This window comes from Nuphar pumila, chromosome 4 (genome assembly GCF_984573655.1).
Source record: "Nuphar pumila chromosome 4, dmNupPumi1.hap1.1, whole genome shotgun sequence".
Classification (NCBI taxonomy): domain Eukaryota; kingdom Viridiplantae; phylum Streptophyta; class Magnoliopsida; order Nymphaeales; family Nymphaeaceae; genus Nuphar; species Nuphar pumila.
Window position 1 is genome coordinate 358,916 of NC_143252.1, and position 25,217 is coordinate 384,132.

General features: G+C 37.3%; 1 protein-coding gene across 2 annotated transcripts in view; it reads left to right on the forward strand.

Annotated features, from left to right (window-relative positions):
• The window catches only part of LOC149838998 (BAG-associated GRAM protein 1-like), a 186,278-nt gene that overhangs the window by 16,775 nt on the left and 144,286 nt on the right, over positions 1 to 25,217 (forward strand). For both annotated transcript variants that reach the window (XM_090002195.1, XM_090002194.1), the window contains exons 4-6: positions 6,378 to 6,453; positions 7,939 to 8,067; positions 8,154 to 8,200. In XM_090002195.1, the coding sequence (XP_089858321.1) occupies positions 6,378 to 6,453; positions 7,939 to 8,067; positions 8,154 to 8,200 (252 nt within the window). The remainder of the gene's footprint in view (positions 1 to 6,377; positions 6,454 to 7,938; positions 8,068 to 8,153; positions 8,201 to 25,217) is intronic.

The window sequence follows — 25,217 nt, forward strand, 5'->3', positions numbered from 1 at the left end:
GAATATGATTGTAATTCTTCCTTTTAATTTTTCTTATTTTTGTAACTTTTTCTTTTTCTTTTATCCTTTTTTTATGTACTATTTCTGTTCACAGTCAGTAGTTGACTGTGTACAGTGTACAACAGTCGGCCACTGACTGTTGTACACAGTTAAGAATAAGAGATTGGGCTGACTCCCAACGGCTCTAATTAGAGCTGTTGGGAATCAGCCCAACAACTCTTATGAGTTACTAAAACTTATAAATAAGGGCTGTAAGCCCATTGTAAAGTGTGAATTTTGGTAAGGAGTTGTCTCCTTAAGCTTATAAACACTGTGCATTTATTGCACTTCTTTTGTGGTGTAAAGCTTATAAACACTGTGCATTTATTGCATTTCTTTTGTGGTGTAAAGCTTATAAACACTCTGCATTTATTTTGTGTCTTGAGTATTTGAATTATCAAGTTATTTGAAAACTTGATTGTTTGCAAGGATTCTTCACATGGTATCAGAGCAAGGTTGGAGAAAGAAAGATCGTGTGGATTCTCAATTTTTTGGGTGTCTCAAAAAACGTGCCCTCAATTTTTTGGTGATTGGAGTGGATTCTCTTGTTCATCCAATATTTTAGAAGACTCTTCTATCAAGAAGGTTTAAAAATCCTTTGTGGTACGTATTTTTTTTCATCACCTTTCATCTCTAATGGGTGAAAAAGACTCATTTTTCTCTCGGCTTCAAACTCAATGAGTCCAACTATCACGTGTGGGCCGGAAACATGGAGGCTCATATTAAAGGAAAAGGGCTTTGGGGCTATGTCCAAAGCTCGATTCCCGAACCGGAGCCAAAGATAACCTTGATGGAGAAAGGAGAAATAAAAATCCTTGAAGGCGAAGAAAGAGCCAAGGCTCTTGAAGACTACACCAAAAAGCATAAAGAATAGGAGATGAAAAATTTTAAAATCCTCTCATGGATTTTCTCATCCGTAGAAACAAGAATTAACGCCAATATTATCAAGTTTAAGAAGGCTTCTCAAGCGTGAGAGCACCTTGAGAAGATGTACACCTCTAGGGACTTGTCCCATAAATATTACCTCCAAAAGAGGGCGCTAACTCTTCATTAAGGAGAAATGACTATAAGGGAGTATTTTGCGGAACTCTCTTTTATTTGAGATGAACTTGCTATGCTCGAACCCAAGTGGAGTGGAGAAGCCATAGAGCTTCGTCATAAACAATTGGAAGAAGATAAATTTTTTAATTTTTTGAATGGGCTTAGGCCTGAATTCGAACAAATCCGGTCTTCTCTTTTATCCGCCTTCACTTCCCCCTCTCTTGAAGATGTAATTACTAAACCAAGTGGGGAAGAGACTCGTATGGATATAAGCAAGAACAACCGAAGTGTTCTAGCTACACCTTCTAATAATGAAGAAAATGAAGGAGTTAATGCCGTCTCAAGACCGAGCAACTTAAGGACTTACAAGCCTCCTCACTTCAAGAATCAAAACTCAAGTGGTCAAGCAGGGAAGAAGGATTATAGCAAGCTTTTATGCCATTTTTGTAAGGAACCGGGGCATATCAAGCCTATTTGCCTAAAGTGGAAAAAGTTACTTGCCATGGCTACTACATCCCAACCTCAAAAGGAAGAGTGCTTGTCATCTTCAAATGGAGCTCTCTCATTGCAACAAATCGTGGATGCACTTCAACCTCTTCTAAAGGGGGCTATTTCCGGAGTCGCCATGTCAACCTCTTCTCCTTCCGGTAAGACCTCTTGGCTTTTAGATTCGGGTGCTTCTTTTCACATGACCCCAAGTTTTAGTGCTTTTTTTGAATACTCAAAAAATCGCTCTTCATCTTTTGTTTCAATCGCGGATGAAACATCTCTTGAAGTAAAAGGAATAGAAAAATTTGAAAAATAAGGGTTTTTTATTCTAAAAATTAGATTTATACCCAAATTAAACTTAAATTTGCTTTTCGTTTCTCAACTCTTGGATCATGTGTGTGATATAAAGTTTTCATCTAACAAATGTTGGATACAGGATCGCCGGTCCGGGAGATTGATTGGGGAAGGCTCTAGGAAAGGCGATCTATACTATATCGATTCTCTTCAAATTCCAAAGAACCCGTTTTGTAATGTTGTCCAACCAAAGGCTATTAATGTGTGACACAAGAGACTTGGACATCCAAATATTGCAAAAATTTCTCATTTACCTTTTGTTAAAAGTCTATGTAAAAAGTGATTTCACTTGTAACGACTGTATTCTTGGAAAAATGAAAAAATTGCCTTTTTGTCAAAGATCTATGTTTACAACAAGACCTTTTGAAATTATCCATTTAGATGTATGGGGACCGGCACCCGTCCTATCAAAAGGAGGCTTGGCATATTATGTCATTTTTGTTGACGACTACACAAGATATTGTTGGATTTATTTTCTTAAACACAAATATGAAGTTTTCTCAATTTTTAAAACCTATCATATGATGATTAAAAATCAATTTAATGGTAATCTAAAAATTTTTAGAACTGACTCTGGTGGAGAATACCTTTCAAGTGAATTCAAAAATTATCTTGGAAGTCATGGTATTCTTTACCAAAGATCTTGTTCGAAAACCCCTCAATAAAATGGATTAGCCGAAAGGAAGCATAGACATATAATAGAGACAACTCGAACATTACTTGTTTCTCAAAACATCCTAAAAGGTTTTTGGGCTGAAGCGACTTTAGCATCTGTCTATCTTATAAATCGGCTACCTTCTAAAAACTTGAACAATATCTCACCTTTTGAAAAATTATATACCAAAGAACCCGACTATAGCGGTTGAGAATTTTCGGTTGTAAATGCTTCGTTCTTACTGACAAGAACGACAAACTTTCACCAAAAGCCATTGCCTGTGCTTTTCTTGGATATTCCGTCGTTGTTATGATATTAAGAATGACAAGCTATATGTTTCCAGAAATGTGAGTTTTCTGGAAAATGTTAATGGTTTTGAAAGGAGTGAACCCTTTGAAGAAAACATGGATTACTCTTTTTTATTTGAAATGATAGAACATGATGATGATAGTGATCATAGTGATGACGATTTCATTCATAATGACGTCAATGACAGAAAATGGCTCTTTCCATCCACCTATCTCCCAACATAGAAATGAAGGAGCATTGAGAGATCCTATAACATATACCCATAGAGATAGAAACAGTTTTAGGAGTGCAATTGAAAAATTCAGTGAACCTAGTGGGTCCAATTCAACAAATGATGAAAACCTACGAAGATCTGAGAGAAGTAGAAAGATGCCTTGTAGGTTTATTTCATATGATTCGTTTACTCCTAAACATAGTGCATGCCTTAGCGTCATTCATTCCTATATAGAACCCAGAAACTTCGAAGAAGTAAAAAAGAATGATGAATGGCTGAAAGCAATGGAATGTGAACTTTCTGTTGTCAACAAGGCAAAGACTTGGGAGTTCCAAGATCTTCCTAAGGGTAAGAAAACAATAGGGTGTAGATGGGTATTTAAGGTAAAAACTAAGAGCGATGGATCTCTTGAGAGATATAAGGTTCGATTAGTTGCAAAGGGATATAGTGAAGAATATGAGATTGACTATGAAGAAACTTTTGCCCTTTTGGCCCGAATGGTTACTGTCCGATGCCTTATTACCGTTGCCTCAATCAACAAATGGAACATCTATCAAATGGATGTTAAAAATGCCTTCCTAAATGGTGATCTGCATGAAGAGGTATATATGGATGCTCTACCAGGAATGGAGACTCCCAAAGGGAAAGTGCTCCGCCTTCAAAAAAACACTTTATGGTTTAAAACAAGCCCCCAAGGCTTGGTAAGATAGATTTAACTTCATAATGTTAGAAAATAGTTTTTCTTCCTGTTTCAGTGACACTGCCTTATTTGTTAGAAAAACCAATGCAGGTATTGTCATTCTGCTCTTATATGTGGATGATATGCTTATAATCAGAATTGATTCTAAAGAGGTTAAAAGAATAAAATCAATTTTGAAGGATAGGTTTGAAATGTCTGATTTGAGATTTCTAACTTATTTTTTGGGTATTCAAGTAACATACTCTCATAGAGGGTATTTTTTTATCTCAAACTAAGCTTGCCTCTGAGATTATTGACAGGTCAGGTATTACGGATGATAAGGTTTGTGAAACTTCTGCTATAGTAGGAGCTAAAATGAATATTGATGATGGTATTCCTCTCTCCGATCCCAACCCCTACAGACAACTTGTGGGATCTTTGATGTATTTGAGTATTACTAGACCAGATATCTCTCATGCAGTTCATACTGCAAGTCAGTTCCAACATGCACCAACATCAGTTCACATGAGTGTCATCTTGCGAATTGTGAGATACATAAAGGGCACACTAAACAAGGGAGTATTCTTATCCTCCTCTTCTGAATTAAAATTAATTGCTTATACTGACTTTGACTGGGGAGGTGACCCAAATAATCGTTACTCCACCACTGGTTTTTGTGTGTTTTTAGGAGACTCGCTGATTTCATAGAAATGTAATAAGCAACAAAAGGTGTCTCTATCCTCAACAGAAGCTGAATATCGTGCCATGACGACTACTACCATGGAGATTGTATGGATTCATCAGCTACTAGAAGATATGAAGATTAATGTAGAAGGGCCCACCAAGCTATGCTGTGATAACAAGAGTGCAATTTATATTGCCAAAAACCACACATTTCATGAGCGGACCAAACACATCGAGATGGACTGCCACTATGTCCGAAAAACATATCTGAAAGGAGTCATAGATCTTCCATATGTAACTTTAGAATATCAGTTGGCAGATTTCTTCACCAAATCGTTGTGCTCTCTGCGATTCAACTTCCTTCTTGGCAAACTTTCGGTCATTATGCCCTAAGTTTGAGGGGAGGTGTTAAATTGTAATCCATAAGACAATGTATTTTATAATATATATTTTATATGTATAAAAGAAGATACATATACATATACATATATATTTCATAAATATGTACATGTATCCATCTACTTATATATATATATATAATATATATTTCTTTCTTGTGTTAGCTATAGGGGTATTTTAGTCAATTTACGCATATTCATGTTGTTGAATATGATTGTAATTTTTCCTTTTAATTTTTCTTATTTTTGTAACTTTTTCTTTTTATTTTATCCTTTTTTTATGTACCATTTCTGTACACAGTCAGTGTACAGTGTACAACAGTCAGCCACTGACTGTTGTACACAGTTAAGAATAAGAGACATTGGGCTGACTCCCAACGGCTCTAATTAGAGCTGTTGGGAATCAGCCCAACAGCTCTTATGAGTTGCTAAAACTTATAAATAAGGGCTGTAAGCCCATTGTAAAGTGTGAATTTAGGTAAGGAGTTGTCTCCTTAAGCTTATAAACACTGTGCATTTATTGCACTTCTTTTGTGGTGTAAAGCTTATAAACATTGTGCATTTATTGCATTTCTTTTGTGGTGTAAAGCTTATAAACACTGTGCATTTATTTTGTGTCTTGAGTATTTGAATTATCAAGTTATTTGAAAACTTGATTGTTTGCAAGGATTCTTCACAATAGACTCAGACCCAGACTTTCTTATATATATTATATATAGCCGTCCCCTGTACCCACATTTTTTTGAGATTGCCGCGTCGTACCCTCTGTACCGTACCCGCACCCATACCGGTACCTGTACCCATGTCACATAGATTGGGAGTGTAGGCACTGGATATATTAATAGTACCATGTGTTCTAGAAACTACAACTTATTGGGCAACTACTCTTTGTTTGTTTGTTATTTCCCAGCTTTTCTGTTTACTTTCATTTTCATTCATTTTTTGAATCTTTCATGTCCACTCACTGTTGGTATGTATTAAGTCCCTTGCAGCCTTAATGAAAAACTTGATTGAAGAAAATAAACGTGGCTATACTATTTTCTTCATAAGCTCTCTTGCTTGAATTGTCTATGCTTAATCTATCTAAAATATCCCGGAGTTAGGCACAAATTTTTTGTTTAAATTTTTAATGGTGCATTTGTTACACCCATGGTGGTGGGATGTGCATTTCACAAAAAACATAAACCCCAGGATATTGCTTTCTAAGAAAGGGAGAGTGTGATGCTGGTATCATACGAAGCCATGGATTTTGTGAAACTCAGCTAGCCTGACCTGCACTCTACTGGGGCGTTCATTTTGGCCTCCATGGAAATGGCGTGCCTTTCATATGAAAGGGGTCCTTATGAAAGGAGGCTTAAATAAACGCCCCCTAAGGAAATTGTTTTCCTCTAGGAGATATTTCATCATGTGTCTCATCAAAGGCCCTGGCTCAAAATTGTTCATGGTTACACATACTACTTTTGAGTATTTGTCATATTTTGCTAAAAGATTCATTTTCTCCATATCTATGTGCAGTTCCATGATTCCCGGTTCACGGAATCCAATATGGGGAGAGTGGTTTAACTTCTGTGTGGATGAGCTTCCTGTCGAGGTGGGTGTGTAGTAAAACATGCAAATACCTTGCAGGTTAACTGTTTGATCATTGAATATTCATAACGAGATTTTTATTGCTTGTTTGACAGCTTTGGCCTGTGTCTCAATTTCGTACTTGTAATGCCACTTGTTGCAAATATTTTCTATCATGTTAAATAAGGGGTGTCCAAACGATTGGATTTGGCTAGACCTCTATTCCAGTCTGACAGATCATTTCAAGTATGGATCCTAAAATAAGATATGTCTATATTTTGGATTGTATTTGGACTTATGGTATGAGACTTTTTGGATTCAGATTGGATTTGGATCAGTATTCTTTTCCAGATTCATACCTGGCTCTGATACCACTTTGATGCAGCCCACGTTGGAGGAGGAGTGAAAACAAAGGCCCACCGTGAATCGGTGTGGCTGAGCCTCTTTATTAAACTCAAATGGTTTCAATAAGCAATGGGAAAATCAATAACAGTAAAGAACGTAAAGAAAAAACAGGATGCAGGTAATAAAGAATAGGAAATTGCAGGAAGAAAATGACGGCTGGAACTTTTCAATAGTCTCCCCCACGCAACCCTAGGAGAGGGCCTTTTAAAAGCTATTTACTGGACCCGGGTCGCGGGTCCAGACTTGGATTCGAACCGCGATCCGGATCAGCTTCTATCTGCAGCTGGTTCTGGGGCGTGCGAACTCCACCACGCCTGGAGTAGGTACGCAGGGGTACCTCCCTGCGTCGTGGCTCCGTCCCTGCAAGTGAGTCATACACGCAAGGTCGCTCATCTGCCCTTTGTGACGGATCGGGTGGTACGATGGGCCCAATCGGGTCCTTCCCTGCATCAGGATCCATCAAACTTGGAATGAGAGGTTTACATGTAATAGCACACATTAGATTGGATCCAGCATTGCCATATAAGATACTGAGCAGAATTCAACTCGCCTACATTGATCTAATTCAGATCCAAGTTTGGATTTGGACTTTTTTAAAATCCAGTTCAGATTCTCATCTGACTATTTGAACCCTTAAGTCAATGATTGATGTACAGTCATAGAGAAATTGATCAAGTAAATTCTGTTTAGTTGGAAGTCTACTTAGAATTTTCAATAGGATACTGAGATTATAAGTGACATTTTTATAAAGTTTTCTTACCGCTGTGTTTGAAAAGAGAAAATGTCTGTAGGTTTGGCGGTGTATTCCGCTTCACTTTCTTATCTCTATTCATCATGCATTTCAGGAAGATAGGTCTGGATAACGAATTGAAATATGAAATGTATAATTCAATTTTGCTCAAGCTTTCCCAATTACAAAGAAAAGAAAAGCTAGCTCTAGAGATCGATCCCACTTCATTTGCCTGTTTAATTCACAAAGTGTTTGGGAAGCTTTTAGTAGGCTTAAACCATACTTGGATATGCATGTCTCTGTGTTATCACTGTTTTAATGTTTATAAACTGTCCTCTAATTGCCATCATCCTTTTTTTTTTGCCCCTTCTTTAGATCAATGTTACAATATATGACTGGGATATAATATGGAAAAGTATGGTTCTTGGATCTGTATCGGTTCCAGTAGAAAGCGAAGGTCAGACAGGAGCTCTATGGTATACGTTGGATAGCCCATCTGGCCAGGTAGCTTATCTGAGTGGATCTTATTGATTCTATGCAGATGTTGGTAGCTCAATTTCATAATGAGAATATGTTTGGTCTTTGACCAGGTTTGCCTCCTCATTAAAACAATAAATCTCCCTGTGAATGCTTCCGGGTAACTCCTTCCCTAGATTGTTATTTTGTTGCTTGAACTTTTTGGGTTTTCCTTCTTTGTAATTTAACATCCTCTTATTTGCTTCCTTAAAGCCTATTTAAAGTGCTTTTTGTTTTTCTTCCTTGAAACCTATTGGAAGTATTTTTGTTTTTCAAGCCCCTTTACTATGTAACATGGGTACATTGGAAAGGGCAGGGAGCCATGCAAATGCAGTTCAAAACAGTGAGGGTATGGGACAGGGGTCGAGTTGGGCCCATCTTTGACCTACTACTTAGAACTGATTTTATAGGTTTTTTTAGAGAGAGAGAGAGAGAGAGAGAGAGAGAGAGAGAGAGAGAGAGAGAGAGGCTGGGGGGGAAGGGGAGAGCACAGTCACAAATCTCGTTCTCGGGCTTTTTTGGCAAGTGAAGAAATTCAAAATTTATGTTTTTCTTAGAAAAATATCTGAAAAATCGTGGCACATTCATGATCTGAAAACTTACTAAATATATTGAAATCTATAAAAAACAATTGCTTACAAATTCATTGAGATCTCATTTAGGAACAAACATGAGGCTTATGGATAAGGGAGAGAAGCCCTATAATGATCTAACAAAAGGCCTCCCGCCCACATTATTGGGGCCCATGAAAAAAAGGAAAGTTGCTTTTGAGTCATTTAATTCAAAAGCTCTTTCATTTTCAAGGTTCTCTCTTTATTGAGAACCATGAAAATTTAAGGGGCGTTTTGTCTATTGACAAAAATACCCTTCATGCAAAAAATATCAGTATGTATTTTTACCGCATATTTATCAAAAAAGTGATAAAATCATGTGAAATAAAAAAAATATGATTTTTTTAAAAGTATTACGCTAATTTTTTTGTTTATTTTAATAATAATTTGCATTTTTTTCACGAGATATTCAAAATATAGGGACAAATTTTAGTCCCATATCGATGATGGATAAGGGAGAGAAGCCCTATAATGATCTAACAAAAGGCCTCCCGCCCACATTATTGGGGCCCATGAAAAAAAGGAAAGTTGCTTTTGAGTCATTTAATTCAAAAGCTCTTTCATTTTCAAGGTTCTCTCTTTATTGAGAACCATGAAAATTTAAGGGGCGTTTTGTCTATTGACAAAAATACCCTTCATGCAAAAAATATCAGTATGTATTTTTACCGCATATTTATCAAAAAAGTGATAAAATCATGTGAAATAAAAAAAATATGATTTTTTTAAAAGTATTACGCTAATTTTTTTGTTTATTTTAATAATAATTTGCATTTTTTTCACGAGATATTCAAAATATTGGTGAGATTTGTGACTGTGGGGGGAAGGGGAAGGTTTTTGTGCTGCCTCCCCTCCCTGCTTAAAACATTCAAGCTAAGCCTATTATGAACCTACCTCCCCTTTATAGATAAGGGTAATAAGCGTGGGCTTAATATGCTTGTATTGGGTTGGTATTTTTAGTTATAGATTAATGATTGCGTTCTTTGAGTCTTGATCCATATTAGTATTAGTAATAGATCTTCTGTTGGATCTACGAGATCAAGATCCGGTTTGGGTCCACATGTCTAGTGAGGGGGTATAAATATGAAATTGTAAGAAAATGACATCAAAACTCCAAACTAGCTACATCTTCCTTATCTTTTCCCATGTTTTTCCATTTTTTCCCCACCTTTTCCACTCCATCCTCCTATGAAAATCCCTAAAAAGGCCGTCATGTAACAGTTCGTATGAGAGCTCAAGATCGAAGAATCCTACTAAAGGATATGGTGAGATTCAAAGTTTTTGGAAAGCTCAATTTCCAATAGTTCTTTTTCGAGATTGGGCTAAAATGAACTAAAGCTTTAGATTTGAAGGTTTGGAAATCTTTTCAAAATGGATCCATCATAAACAGGACGGAATTGGACAGAGGTGGAGCTTTAAATTGTTGGTAAACAGTTAATTTCTTGCATGATCAATATTTGCTACAATCTATTGCCAATCTAAGTGAGCAGGATCCATACTAGAATCGATCTAAAGACAATTCTGGATTCGAAACATCAGGTTGAAAGAAAAGTGCAGGTTAAGACAAATTCCGGCTATAGATCAGGTTTGAATTGATGCAGCAATTTCTGGTTCGAAACTAGCTTTTTCAGTGTGCCTTCAAATCAAACATTCAATAAGATATAGATCATCGACTGCCATAGCTATTGCGATCTGAGTGAGATCAGATCATTTTTTCACACCTGAAATTTGGATCAGATCAATATGATTAGAACTGCGTGAGATCTCAGTTTAGACACAAGATCAAAAGGTTTTAATTGCATTGGATCAATATTGATGTTGAAGGAGGTCCTCCTTAATGTCCATATTTAAGAGACTAGTTTTTTTTACTGCTTTGATTTTTTTGGTCTTGATGCTTGTATTAAAACTTCTTGAAGAGGGACATTCTTGTCCATTTCTTTGTAGTAAAAAGGCAACGTTCAATATATTAGAAGAGAGGGCACAATGTGAAGTCAACCCATCTTTTCCCTCTATTTCTCCCGTTCTTCTTCCTCCTCTCTCTATCTCTTGCCCTTCTTATCTTCAGATTTCAGCAACTCAACAAGACATTGGAACACCATAAGAAGCCTCAAGGATGGTACCAGAGAAGACTCTCACATGATGTCAGCATTGTTAATGTATATATATTTATCCGAAGCAGGTTATATGTTCCCCACCCCGAAGATGCACTGTTTGCTACAATGCGTGTTCGGGGGTCCGAATGAGCGCCACATATATAAGCACGTGGGGCTCGTATCCCCGTGTGTGTCAGCATCACTTAGCGTCAGAGTCCAGTGCGATTGCAAAGACTTAAGTACCCTTTCTTGCCATTCTCGCCATGAAACGACGGTTCGAGAAAAGGATAAAAATGTCCTTCATCCAAAAAAGGAAAACAACGGTTCGAGAAAAGGACAAAAATATCCTTCATCCAGAAAGTCGAGGATGATGTTAACTCTTCAAAGTCCAAACGTTCTGCTTTCGCCCTAAGCAGTAAACTTTTACACCATCTGCTGTTGCAGGAGCTCCCTTTGACGATGCACCCTTTGCCATCGTCTGCTACCACTAGAGCGCCCTTTTCCGTCGTCTGCTGTCCCCGGAGCACCCTTTGCTGCCGTCAGAGCATCCTTTGTCGTCGCCTGCGCAGTGGCAACATCGTTGCTACCATCTGCTACGTCTACCTTCTGGGTGTTTCTCCTCCACTATCGGATTACCAAAACTCGTATCGTTTTGGTGAATTTTGTGTAAGGTTTCGTTATGCAAACAAATCGATTTGTAAATCTGAATGCTAAATCTTACAACTGGTTGTACTATTCATGCTAAATAACACCTATTTTCATACTGAAACAAATCGATTTATACCTATCCACCTTCTCGGTGTCGAAAATCAGTTAGCACGATTTGTTCTTATGAAGCAGCGACAATTTATATGTTTGAAGCAGTAACAATTTAATGAAATATAACGATTTGTACTTAAGTTTGATAAATCGTACAACAATGTTTACGTATGAAGTCCAAACGTTACAACGATATGTACTTAAGAAGGTTGCGATTTCTATAATGATTTGTAAGTTTGAAGCAACAACAATTTATACATTTAAAGCAGTAGCGATGTGTATTTATGAAGTTACCTCGATTTGTACTTAAGTTTGCTAAATCTTACAACGATGTTTACTTATGAAGCCAAATATTGCGATGATTTATAATGTTGGTGATTGTTTAATGAATGAGATAATTTGTATTATTATATACTTGGGGAGGCAGTTGTAACATATAATGATGCAGTTAAATTTATGTGTTGTGCAGGTTAGCAATGTCTAAAGCTCGTTAGACAAGAAATCCCCCGCCATTCGATGGGATGACTATTAGAGAAATTATCTGTCAGTCCCATCTATATGAGCGTTATGAAAGGTACCAAAATATAATGAAGATTGAGAATGATAAAGACATGGACAAAGTGTTGGAATTGTATAATGCGAAGCATTATCCGTCATATATTGAGGTTGAAGAGCAAAGGAAGCATGAGGAAGAACTAAAGATGAAGAAGGATGATAAAAAGAATGAAAAGCAAAGGAAGAGGATAATGAAAAGCAAAGGAAGAAAAGACAAATGAAGGAGGAGGAGGATAGGGAAAGTTAAAGGAAGAAGGTAGATGAGAGGGAAAGACAAAGGAAGAAGGAGGAGGAGAATGAAAAAGCAAAGGCAAATGAAGAAGGAGGAGGAGAGGGAAAGACAAAGGCAAAGGCAAAGAAAGAATAAGGAGGAAGAGAAGGAAAGACAATTGAAGAAGAAGGAGGAGGAGGAAGAGAAGGAAAGGCAAATGATGAAGATGGAAGAGGAAAGACAACGAAAGAAGCATCAGGGTGAGGAAGATAAGGAAAATCGAAGGAAGGAGAAGGAGGACGAGGAAGAGAAGAAAAGGCAAATGAAGGAGAAGGCAAACGAGGAAGAGAAGAAAAGGCAAAAGAAGGAGAAGGAGGATGAGAAAGATAAGAAAAGAGAAAGGAAGAAGCAGGAGGAAGAGAAGAAAAGGGAAAGAAAAAAAATAAGAGGAGGAAGAGAAGGAAAGGGAAAGGAAAAAGCAGGAGGAGGAATAGAAGAAAATGGAAAGGAAGGAAGAAATTGAAAAAGCAGAGGAGGGAGACGAAGGAGTGAAGGAAGGAAGAAGACAAAGGATGGAGGGAGGGGATGAAGAGGAGAAAAGTGTGACAAAGGTACGTAAATCAATCCTGTCTATCACGATTTATTGTGATAGTTATTATTATGTATAACGATTACTGTGATAGCGATTACTATGTATAGCGATTAATGTGATAGCGATTACTGTGAACGATTTATTGTGATAGACATTATTATGTATAGTGCAGAGTTACCGGAAACGCCTATAGAATAGGAGAAGCGCGCTTCCTCGGGACGCGTTTCGGAAGCGCGAAACGCAGCGCTTCCAAAACGCGAGGGGAAGCGCAGGTTCAATTGAGGAAGCGCGTCCCCCTTTAAAGGGAAGCGCGTACCTCTTTAAAGGGGTACGCGTACCCCTTTAAAGGGGGACACTATTATGGAAAGGTCGAGTTTGCCCTTAAATTTTTTTTTTTTACACATGAATATATTTTTTACTGAGGTTAAAATGGGTATTTTATAAAACCCGTGAAAAAATAAAATCAAAAGGGGCTTAGGGTTTTGTTTTTTCACGCGTTCCGACTCCTCTCTCTCTCTCTCTCTCTCGAGTTTTCGGCGAGCTCCGAGTTCCGGCGACCTCAAAAAATTCCGGTGGCCTCCACCGACTTCCGAAGATGAAGATGTTCACCTTCAGGTACGCTATCCCCCTCTCTCACGCTCTGTCACTCTCTCTATCTCTCTGTCGTGCGAGCTCCCCTCCAGTCAGCAACACCAGTGGGATCCAATAGGGTAGTTTTGGGGAAAGTGATCAAGGGTTTTTTCTTTCTCGGTGTAGATCTATCGCAGGTTTTTTTTTTTCAGGGTGTATATCAGGGGTTTTTTTGTTCCCGTAGATCAAGGGTTTGTTTGTAGTTTTTTTAGTTTCTGATTCATTATCGCAGCCATTTTTTTTATTCACTCTGCATGAAGCAGTGGGTTGTTTTTTATTGTCTCCATGATACTAGTCTATTGATAGCGTAAGCAATGTAATATTAACTTCTTATCTAAACAGATGGTATGCATTCGTCACAAAACTTTTCTGATATAGCTGGATTGTTAATTTGCATTGGCCATTATGTGCTGTAGCTTCTTATTTAACTCTTCAGTTGTTTATGATATGATGGTGATAGTGTATGTGGAAGTTCATTTTATACTTCATCAGTTGGCAAAGAAAATCAGTGCACCGGATGGGGTGGAAGTATCATTAGAGATAACATGATATTGTTGATGGTTTTAATGATCTTAACTATTCTACGCTGATGAATAATTTTTTTGCTAATTGGTGTATAACGGGTATAATATGCAATATTATTGTTTTATTGGAGAGCATTTGAGTGTGCTGTTCCCACATTTTAAAAGCTATTTCTTCAGTCCGATGTACAGTGAGAGGCTGAGAGCTGCTAGAGGATGTGAGCTGGTACAAATAGTAAATGAACATTATCATGAAAAAGATAACCGTAATGATTTAGAACCTCAGTTCTAAGTCTATTGTCTCAGAGATCAATGTTTGCCAAGGCTGGTAGCACTTTAATGTTCTCCATTTGTGCAAAATTAAGTTGATGGGTACTTGGAGAATTTCCCAATGAGTCGGGTATTGAACTTTAGTGGAGTCCTGAAAGAAAACTGGATTTATATGTTCTTGATCTGATTTAGCAGTTCAATCAAACTATTCTCTCTCTCTATATTCTCAATTATTTATGTTGCTTGTTTCTTATTAGAACTTGAAGTGCCTGTTTGACTATTTAGTTCAGTGATAGTCAGATTGCACGTAACTTAGTCTTTTGTTTACATCCCCATGCTTTGTGTTCTTCACTCTCCATTATTTACTGTTAATAATAGCTTTTTTTAAGTGTTTTAGGTTGATTCTGATACTTTTATGATGCAGATATATTTGCATGTTCTTTGCTTCATTAATGACCATCTCAAGCTATGATCACGATAATTCTGATGACGATGACGATTCTTTGTACAATTTGGAGCATGAATCATCTAGTGGTGTTGGGAAGGGCAAGAAGAGGTCTTCTGCTTGTCCATATCAGTTTGAGGACCGAAACGAAAATTGTTTTGATGAGGAAGATGAAGAAGAATATGACTTGGATGACTACTATTCTGAAGATGACCAAGATGATGAACCACCTAGCATGCATAAAACAACAGTGCTATGGCGCCATGTATTGAAACAAAAGAAGAGTGGGCAAGGAAAACAAGGTGGAACCCAAGTTTTTATGTGCAGGCACTGCAAAAATATTTATCATGGGTCATATACTCGAGTTTTTGCACATCTCATGGGATCTCCAAAGGGACAAAGTGTTGGGATTGCCTTTTGCCCTGAAGTTGCAAAAAATGCAGAATTGGCAAAAAAAATTAAGAGGCAAGTTCGTCGAGTGGAGGTTTCATCAAGTGCATTTGAGTTGAGGAGATCAAGAATTGATACTCCGAAGAAGCCTATTAGTATGACTACATCATCTAGTGGAAGCCGAAAAACAGTTGATATTCGTGATACCTTTAAAAAGGTAGAAAGAGATGATGTAGATCACAAAATTATCAGATTTTTGTGTGCAAATGGCATACCTTTCAATGTGCTTCGATCACCATATTGGGAAGAGATGATATCTGCAGTTAGTAAAGTGCCCGGATATAAACCCCCATCATATGAAAAAGCGCGAACAACGTTGCTTGACAGTGAGAAAGAGTGTGTTCACAGGGAGTTAAATGAATTTCGAGAAAAGTTTGAGGAGTTTGGAGTTTCCATTGTCTCAGACGGTTGGACAAATATCAAGAACAAACACTTGATAAATATACTTGCCTCAAACTGTTTTGGCTCAATGTTCTTATATGCAAGTGATTTTTCTAATGTGCAACAGTCAGCTGCAAACATTGCCGAGTTTTTGAAGACGGGATTTAAACTTGTGGGGCCTTCTAATGTAGTGCAAGTGATTACATACAATGCAGCAAATTGCAAATTAGCAGGTGAAGAATTAAAACAAACGTACAAGTATATTTTTTGGTCACCTTGTGTTGTGCACACACTTAATTTGATCTTCAAGGATTTGGCACATGAGTTTCATTGGTTGGGAGAAACATATTTGCAGAGTAAAGAAATTGTGAAGTATATCACAAATCATTCAAAAGCACTAGCAATCTTTAGAAGCAATGAAAAATTAGAATTAATAAAGATTGCAAAAACAAGGTTTGCTTCACATTATACTACTTTGAAACGCTTGCTTGATGTGAGGGAGAGCTTAAGGCTCAGAGTAATTTCAGATAGATGGAGTGATTGGAAGCAATCATGCACGGATAAAATTATGAAAAAAAGGGTTGTTACAACAGAAACAACTGTTCTTGATAAAGAATATTGGGATTCTGTACGTTTAGCATTATTGATTACAAAACCCATCTATAAGATGATTAAATTTTGTGATCAGGAAGGCCCTATAATTGGTGGTGTATGAAGGCATGGACAACATGTTGGGGGAAATCAAAGACAATCTAAAAGGACAACCAGATTTATATGAAAAGATTCATAAGATTGTCTCAAATAGATGGGACAGAATGAATGTGCCTCTCCATAGTCTAGCCCACATGCTTACTCCAAAATATTACGAGTCGGAGTATCTCAAAATCCCAGCAGCAAGAGGGGTCAAACGAGTTTCTCCTGGTAAAAATTTAATTCTATCTATTTAATAAAGTTTAAAGTTAAATGATTTAATTATTTTATTATTTCATTTGCATTTCTCTTGTTATAGTTACTAAACATTTTTTTTTGCAGAAAAGGATAATGATATCTTAGACGGTGCAATGCTTGCGCTTGAAGTCATATCTTCTGGAAATGAAGAGTTATCTACACTTTATAGGTCACAACTTGTGGCTTTTGCATCAAGAAGTGGAAGATTTAGCCAAAATGCAGCACAAATAGATGCACTGAATCCTACAATGTCAGTGCTTAATTGGTGACGTTTTTATGGTGGTGATATACCGGAGTTGAGAGCATTAGCCATTAAGGTTTTATCTCAACCTATTAGCACATCTTCTGCAGAAAGAGTGTGGAGCACCTATAGTTACATTCACAATGTTAAAAGAAATAGGCTCAATGAAGATCGTGCTGATACCTTAGTGTATATTCATTCCAATCTTCGATTGATTGACAGGTATAATTAAACTGTGTTGTACTTTTGTTTTGGTATTTTTTTTTCTCTTTTTTTATCATTGATTGTTTATTAGCATTCATATTTTATATTCTTGTTATAAAAGGTGCAACAATCGCTATAAAGAAGGGCCTAGTCGAAAATGGGATATCAATCCAGAACTTCCTATTGTAGAAGAAAATACGTTGAGATTAGAGGATATGCGATGGAGAGATTTGGATGATAGTGCACAACAATCAAGCACTATTTCCAAATCCAAACATAAAGATGCACAACCAAGAGCTCCATTACCTCCAATAATTATACGTACAAATGAAGTTCAAGAGGATACAAATCAATCCATCAGAGCTAGTAGAACTGCAGATATACAAGAGCGACCATCAGTTCCTCATGGTCGGATTGATCGTTTCTTTAGCCGGAGACCTAGGCAAGGTATGTTGATATTGTGTTTTTATATTTTAAATTATGGTTTTTGAACATTTTAACTTTTTAACGTATTCATTATAGGAAATAAAGGAAGGAGCAGAAGACATGGTCGTGGAGGACAAGATGCACGTGATGATGCAGAAAGTTCGCGATCTATTGCTGACTTGAAGGGGAAGAGAAAGATGACAGATTAATGAACTCTTGAATTATTATTTTTTTTTATGATGTAGTTGGAGTTGTCCAACTTAAAAACTTTTATGTTACTTTTTTGTCATGGTCTTATAATATTTTTTTGGTATACTTTTATTTTGAATCTTGCATGATGAAGTGAAGTAGTGGATTATGTTAATTTTAAGGTTAGACTTAGAGTTTAGAACATTGTAGCTTATAATTTACAATTTAGAAATTTATAGCTTCTTAGGTCGCTTCCGGTTTGCTTCCTATGTCGCTTCCGAGACGCTTCCTATGTCGCTTCCGAGACGCTTCCCGGTTCGCTCCTAAGTGGTCCCACGCTTCCCGCTTCCTAAATTTTTGAAAGTGCCTCGCTTCCCGCTTCCGCTTCCCGCTCTCGCTTCCTCGACTGGCAACTCTGGCATAGTGATTACTGTGATAGCGATTACTATGTATAACGATTACTATGTATAGCGATTTTTGTGATAGCGATTACTGTGAACGATTTACTGTTATAGGTATGATTATGTATAGCGATTACTGTGATAACGATTACTATATATAACGATTATTGTGATAGCGAGTGTGTAACGATTATTATTTATAGCGATTATTGTGTACAGAGACATGTAGAAGTACAAATAAGACTAATTTTGATTTGATACGAATAATATGCTATTTTGTGTTATAGAGAGGTCAGAAGAGAAGTAGAGCACTAGGTGAAAAGCTCAGAGGCCTGTGTTAGTGGCCTGTAGTTCTGTCGTGGTATGGACAGCTGAGCGAATATTAGAAGGATCGATTACGAAATATGCACTTCGACGACCTTCTGGACCAACATTATTTTGAAACGTGCTGAAACACTATGACCCACCTGGTAAATAAGTGGAATCGTAAGACAAACACATTTCAGTTTGATTCTTTTGAGATCACCATGACCCTAGAAGACGTGGCACGAATTACGGGCTTTAAGTGCCATGGAAGTGCTGTCCTATTACGAGATTCAAACTATAATGCAAGGGACAAGTGTACGACCCTTCTAGGAATGTCGATGGAGTACTGGAGTCAATGTATTTTTGGTGAAAGCAATTCCACATCGATGAAAGTTTATTCTTTCCATAATAAATGGGAAGGCCGGTCTGCTATATGTGCATCTGAAAGAGCTAACCAAGAGTTGCGCGGACTTCTTTATTTTTTTAGATTTACTTTATTTTATGATTTGTCTGGTTCGAGGATAAGTTAACTATGACTGCAATTCTTGGAAGACTTAGATAAAGTCGACAACTATGCATGGGGTGCTGCTATCCTCACACACTTCTACAATCAATTTTACCGTGCGAGTAAGGGTACAAAAACCATCGCAGGGTTTTGGCCATTTGTCTAGGTAATTGTTTATTATATATTTTGTAGTTGTAGCTTAAGATCGTTGAAGGTTATAGTCTTACTAATATATTGATTTTGTAGGCCTGATTGTGGGAGCATATTGTCGCCTTGCGTCCTTAGTGTGACCCTGCGATTTGTGGTTTTCCAAAGATCGGCCAGTGGACTAGAATAAATGTCAAGGAAGATAATGCTAAGTTCATTTTAGATGGTCTGCAATTAAATGAGGTAAATGGTTTAAAATCGTTTACAATCGTTTCAGTATTTATCATTCATTAGTATAAATCGTTGAAATGTTTAGCATTCTTAAGTAATCATCACTGCAGGATTTTGTTTTCGTTAGTACAAATCGTTCTAATGTTTAACATTCTTAAGTAATGATCGTTGCAGGATTTTGTATTCCTTAGTACAAATCGTTATCGCTTTAGCATTAAACTTTCATTAGTGTAAATCGTTGTAATCGTTAGCATTCTTAAGTAATGATCGTTGCAGGATTTTGTATTTCTTAGTACAAATCGTTATTGCGTGTAAATCATTGTAATCGTTAGCATTCGCAAGTAATGATCATTGAAAGATTTTTTCTTCGTTAGTACAAAGCGTTATCGTTTTAGCATTTAGCATTCATTATTGTAAATCGTTGTAATATATAACATTCATTACTGTAAATCATTTTAATACAAAGCTCTCATTAGTAACAGTCGTTGTAATATATTTAGCGTTCGTTATTATAAATCATTTTAATATTTAGCACGAGGACCAAGAGGTTGTTGCTCAGGCTGCGAGACAGTCTGGCTGCGATATTTGACTGTTTAGTAATTATGAAGCTGAGTTGGAGCATGGTAGTCGAGTTCTCCTATAATACCAGTGATTTTTATCAAATAAATAAACTCAAATCATTATTTTAATTTTGATTTCAATTGGATCTGGGACGCATCGTATTGCGGATCCTTGCATCGAAGATATGTGGGTCAAGGTATAATTGGGTGGATCCATAACAATTTTGGATCCAATGTTTCACCTCCTGGTAATAAAGAGAATAGATTTGGATTGTTGGATCCAGATGGGTGTATTTGAGCCCATGGACCTAATGGATCGAGGATCCATACCACATCAAGGCCAATTAGGGATATTTTAAAGCTCGTAATAATTTGAATCCTTAGATGGATCCAAATTGCCCAACTAGATGGATCCATTAAGGATTTGGGTCGTGGGTCCCAGTGGTGGCCAAACCAAAACCGTACCCAATTGGGGTGTAAATAATAATAATAATAATAATTATAAATAAATATATATGGATCCATAGTTGGATCCGTATGGGCCCAAACTGTGGACCCAAACCGTAGACAAACCACGGATACACACCGCAGCCGGATCGCGGGTCACGGACCCGGTCCCAAGCCATGCCCCACGAGCACATTATGTGAAAAAAAAATTAAGTTAAAGGGGCTGCTACAAGGGCCATACCCGATAAAACTGCGTTAATGAACCCTAACACAACAAGCGAAAGGAGCTGGGGGAAAGGGGTAGCGCAACCGCCGGTGCAAGGGAGGGAGGTAACCAACCTCCTTCCTTTTCAGGGCCACTCTCCCTATTTAGTTCGCTCTCCTCTCTTCCTCCCACGCTCTTTCCCTCTTTTCTCTCTCACTCAACCTTCCCTTCTCTTCGTTCCTTTGTTCGCCCGCACGACGTAAAGAAGGGGCGGCAGAGGTTCGACAACTCGGAGGGGGAAAAGCTCCAACAAAAGGTAGGATCTCACTGTTATTTTCCTCTGTTTGGTTTATCATGGTATTCAAGTGTGCGGGGTGGGTTGTCGTGAAACCCTAATCGAAAGAGAAAGGGGATTTGAGGTTTGAGCTACAAAAAGATCCAAATCTCCGAGTTAGGGATCTCGGAGTTTCGATAGTAGGATTTTACTGGTTTTTGGGTATACCGTGTGTTCGAGCATATAATGTGGGTGTCCTCTACGATTTGGGGTATACACACTCATTGTAGGGTTGCCGTAAACCCCAAATCGATAGATTTGGGGATTTCGGTTGCCATTAACACCAAATTGAAAAAAAAAACGAAAAACATAATGAGATCTAGGTGTGGCTCAGATTTTTGTAGTGTATGTTGTGCAAACGTGGGAATTATTGCATCACAATACATTATTCTCTTTTGGATTCAATATAGCAAAAACGCAGAGTCTCGGTTCTGCATATGTGCTATATAGCATGTAGATGTATGTGCATATTCAGATGTTAAGGAATTTTATCTGCATTCATTGGTTAGTATCATGGATTTGATGGAAGAGAAATGAAAAGAAAAAAAAAGGGAAGGGAAGAAAACAATTTTTCCTTAAGGGACCCCTGCGGTCAGCAGTGTGCCAGTTTAAATAAGCTGGTGGACGGATACATAGCCCTAAGTATATGCTGTGAATTAGGGTATGTAAATGCTTCTAGGCTGTGTATATTGAATGGTTGGTCATGCTACAAGTTCTTCTGTATATTCAATAAAGTTTTATCAGCCCTATGTATTAAAATGTTACAATATTGAGAAATTTGAGACTTGTATGTCAGGAGGTCTTATAGTAATCATAAAACAAAATGTTGGTTGTCGAGTACCCATATTACTAATTATAATTAAGTTCGGGTTAACCATAGTATTACTTGTTATCTAAAGATGAATGGTGTTAATAGATTGTCTGTTTTATGTCTCTAGAAATCTGGTCGGATTAACCTGGTAAAATAACATCAATGATTCCTGTCAAAAAGGGATCTGTGCATCAGATGTTATTACTAAACCAAATGATTAATTAGTAGGATCATTAGCTTGATTGATAACGTACAGAGAATGCACTCAATCAGATTACACTCAGTCTAATTTAGGTTGTGTACTTAGTTAATGTGTTTTATTTGGATCTTACGCATATAAACATGGTTTGTCTTATTGTACTCTGATTAGTTAACGTTAACTGCACATTGTTATATTCTGATTAGTTAACGATAACTGCTCACATTGATATATTCTGATTAGTTAGTGTAACTGCTTACATTGATATATTCTGATTAGTTAACATTAAATGCATGCGTAAATCTTGTGAACTATGTTGAAGGATATGTTATTGATTCAATTAAAGGACATTCTTATTAGATCTTGACGGAAACCCAAAACTTCAATGATTTTCCCTGTTAACTACCTAACATAGATTAATTTATGTTTATATTTTGAAGATTATAGGTAATGCTAGGAGTTCTGTCATAAATGTATTGAAAATAAATTCTGTGGTTGTTGATTTCTATAACTTGAAATGTCTATACCTAGTAGGTTCAAATTCTGTTTTGCTCTAGCTATAGATAGTTAATCATTCAAGATAGATGTTGCTCATATGAATTCTTGTTGTTTGTCTTTGAAAATCCCTGAAAGTTCATAAACTGAGTTATGTCCTGAATGATTTTCTGAAATATTCAACGACCAATATGTTTTGAAATTAATAATGCTCAAATGCCTATTAAGCTGCATATGCTCGTATGACTGTTAAGCTGCAGATGCCCTAATGCTCATTTAGTTGTATATCAAGTTGATATTCGATTAAATATTTAGCTACATATTCAGTTGTAGTTCAAATGCATAGTTAGCTGCATGTTAAGACGATGCTCAGATGCCTGTTTAGTGGCATAGTAAATTAATAATTCAAATGAATATTAAGGGACACAACTTCTGATGTTCAAATGCATATTTACTGAAATATTCCAAATGCCATTAAGTTGTATATCATCTAAAACTTAATGGTAGGTTGTGACAATTTGCTATTGAAATATATATATATATATGTATATATATATATATAATGATGATGATGATATGGTAACCGAACCTACAGGTCGGTTTGTTGTGGACATATGAGTGTCGAGCCATGGTGTTGAGGGTCATGCATGGACCATCAAAATTATAACGTGAATTCACATGAAAATGAGAATATAATTCTGTTTCTTGACTGGTTTAAAGGCACCGGGGCATCCGTGCTTGACGGTTTAAAGATACCAGAGCACCCTGGGTGGGTCTGCATAATTGAATGGTTAAAGTTTTAGGTTAATATTGGCATGAAAATACCAAGTTTGGTGCTTGAGAATCTCGAGTGGATCTCTAGAGTTTGTAAACCTCACAAATATGAAACTTAAACTTAATATTTCTGCCTGACTGATTTAAAGGTACCGGGGCTTGTGTGCTTAACGGTTTAAAGGTACCAAAGCGCTCTGAGTGGGTCTGTGCAATCAAATAAAACAAAATTGGTTTGTATACCCTTGTAAGATCATAAAGGGTGGGGATCTACTACTATGGTAGTAAATTTTGGGGAAAACGCCCCTGTACATCAGAAAATTTAAATAAATGAAAAGATCAAACCACTCAGTTTTCAGGCTTACCTTGGAGAGGGTTGGTGGTACAAAACTTCGGGTACATGTGTTTATTGCTTCGAGCGACAATGACTCGTTGGTCCCCAGTCCTCGGAGTTGGGGGACCCGGACTACCAATGTGTCCTAGGTGGTAGCTCTTTGTTCTTCTGTAGAAGTTAAGGATGCATCCTGTTTTGGTTTTGGGCCTTTGAAAGGTTCTCTCGGTTATTGACCGCTCCCTTAGGATTTACAGTTTCAGTTAGAATATTCGGGTTAATAAAACACCAACGAATAATAAACTGCCGAATGTTCTCTTTTGTTACGGTTGCCTTGGCCTGCGTGTACCCGTAGGATAATTAAAGATAAACATTTGAATTAGATCATGTTAGGTATCACATCTGAGTAGGTAGTGACAAATTTACAACTGTACACATAAACAATTACTTTTGACATGTGGGCATTATTAGAATATGGATCGGATATGGATCTAGTAGAGGATCCATATAGTTCACATGTATGTTTTATATTATAATGTAATATACATTACTAACACAGGGGCAATTTTGTCCATGTAAAAACATTGTAAACCTATTTATTATAATGATGTTTTAGTGCAGCCACTAAGCAAGGAACTGCCTGTCGATTTTCCCAAAAGAACAAGTTCTCTTCTCTCTCCTCTCCCTTTCCATTCTTTCTCGGTTTTCTCAACAAGGTCTGCCAAACTAGAGGCAGTTCTAATATGGTATCAGAGCAACGCTGGTTCTGGGCGTGAAGAGTCGCTCCTTCATCGTGAAAGGTCGGCTTCCTCTCATCGTCGACAGATCTGAAATATTTTATTTCATACCAGGCGTGAAGAGTCGCTACTTCAACGTGAGAGGTCGGCTTCCTCTCATCGTCGACATGTCACACCAAACTCCTTTCCTTTCTTCTTATTCTACTTCTTCTATTTTCACTTGCTGAGTTTCTCTATCGCAGATCTGAAATATTTTTATTTCTGCTGTCGTCGTTGCCTCCTTCCTTTTATACAAAAGTCGAGTTCCTTTCCTGTTTTATTCTCATATCACGTGACCTGCCTAGTCACGTGAATCTGGTTCCATCTTTTCTTGAAAAAAAAAAACAAAAACTGTTTCTGTGTTTTCATTCTCATATTTTTCTGTGGTCTGGAATCTGTTCATTATCATATTTTTTTCTTTGTGTGGTCTGGAATCTAGCTGCCATTCTAATACCCAATCTTATCTCAATACGAGCTCTAAATCTGCTGGTCACGCCTGCCCATTCTAATACCGATTTTTGTCAACTGCATCAGTTTATGATAAAACAGTCCAGTTTCAGCGACTAGTCCAAAAAAAAGGGGGGGGGAATCTGTCTCTCAGTCTACAAATGGATACTTCAACCAATTTGGGTCTTTCTTCCAATTTTCTGGGGCAGCTAGTTTCGGAAAAGCTAACTACAGACAACTATCTGACCTAGAAAAGACAAATTGCTCATTTTATTCGAAGTCAAGATCTTTCAGGTCACTTGGATGGCTCCACTCCAATGCCTCGAGAATTTATTCGCAATACTGCTTTTGTTACTTGGATGAAGCACGATCAGGCCCTCGTCGCGTACATTACTTCTATATTGTCACAAGAAGTATTGTTTTTCATTCCTGATGATTGCACATCTAAAGTCTTGTGGGAGGCTTTAGCTCAGACCTACTCCCAGATATCAGAGGCTAAAGTGTTGTTCCTTAAACGTGAATTTCAAATGTTAAGAAAGGGTGCAATGAGCATTATTGAATTCTTAAATCAAGTCAAAAGCATCACGGATCAATTAGCCATGGTTGGGTATCCAGTGTCCGATAAAGAAAAGGTGCAACAGACACTGAA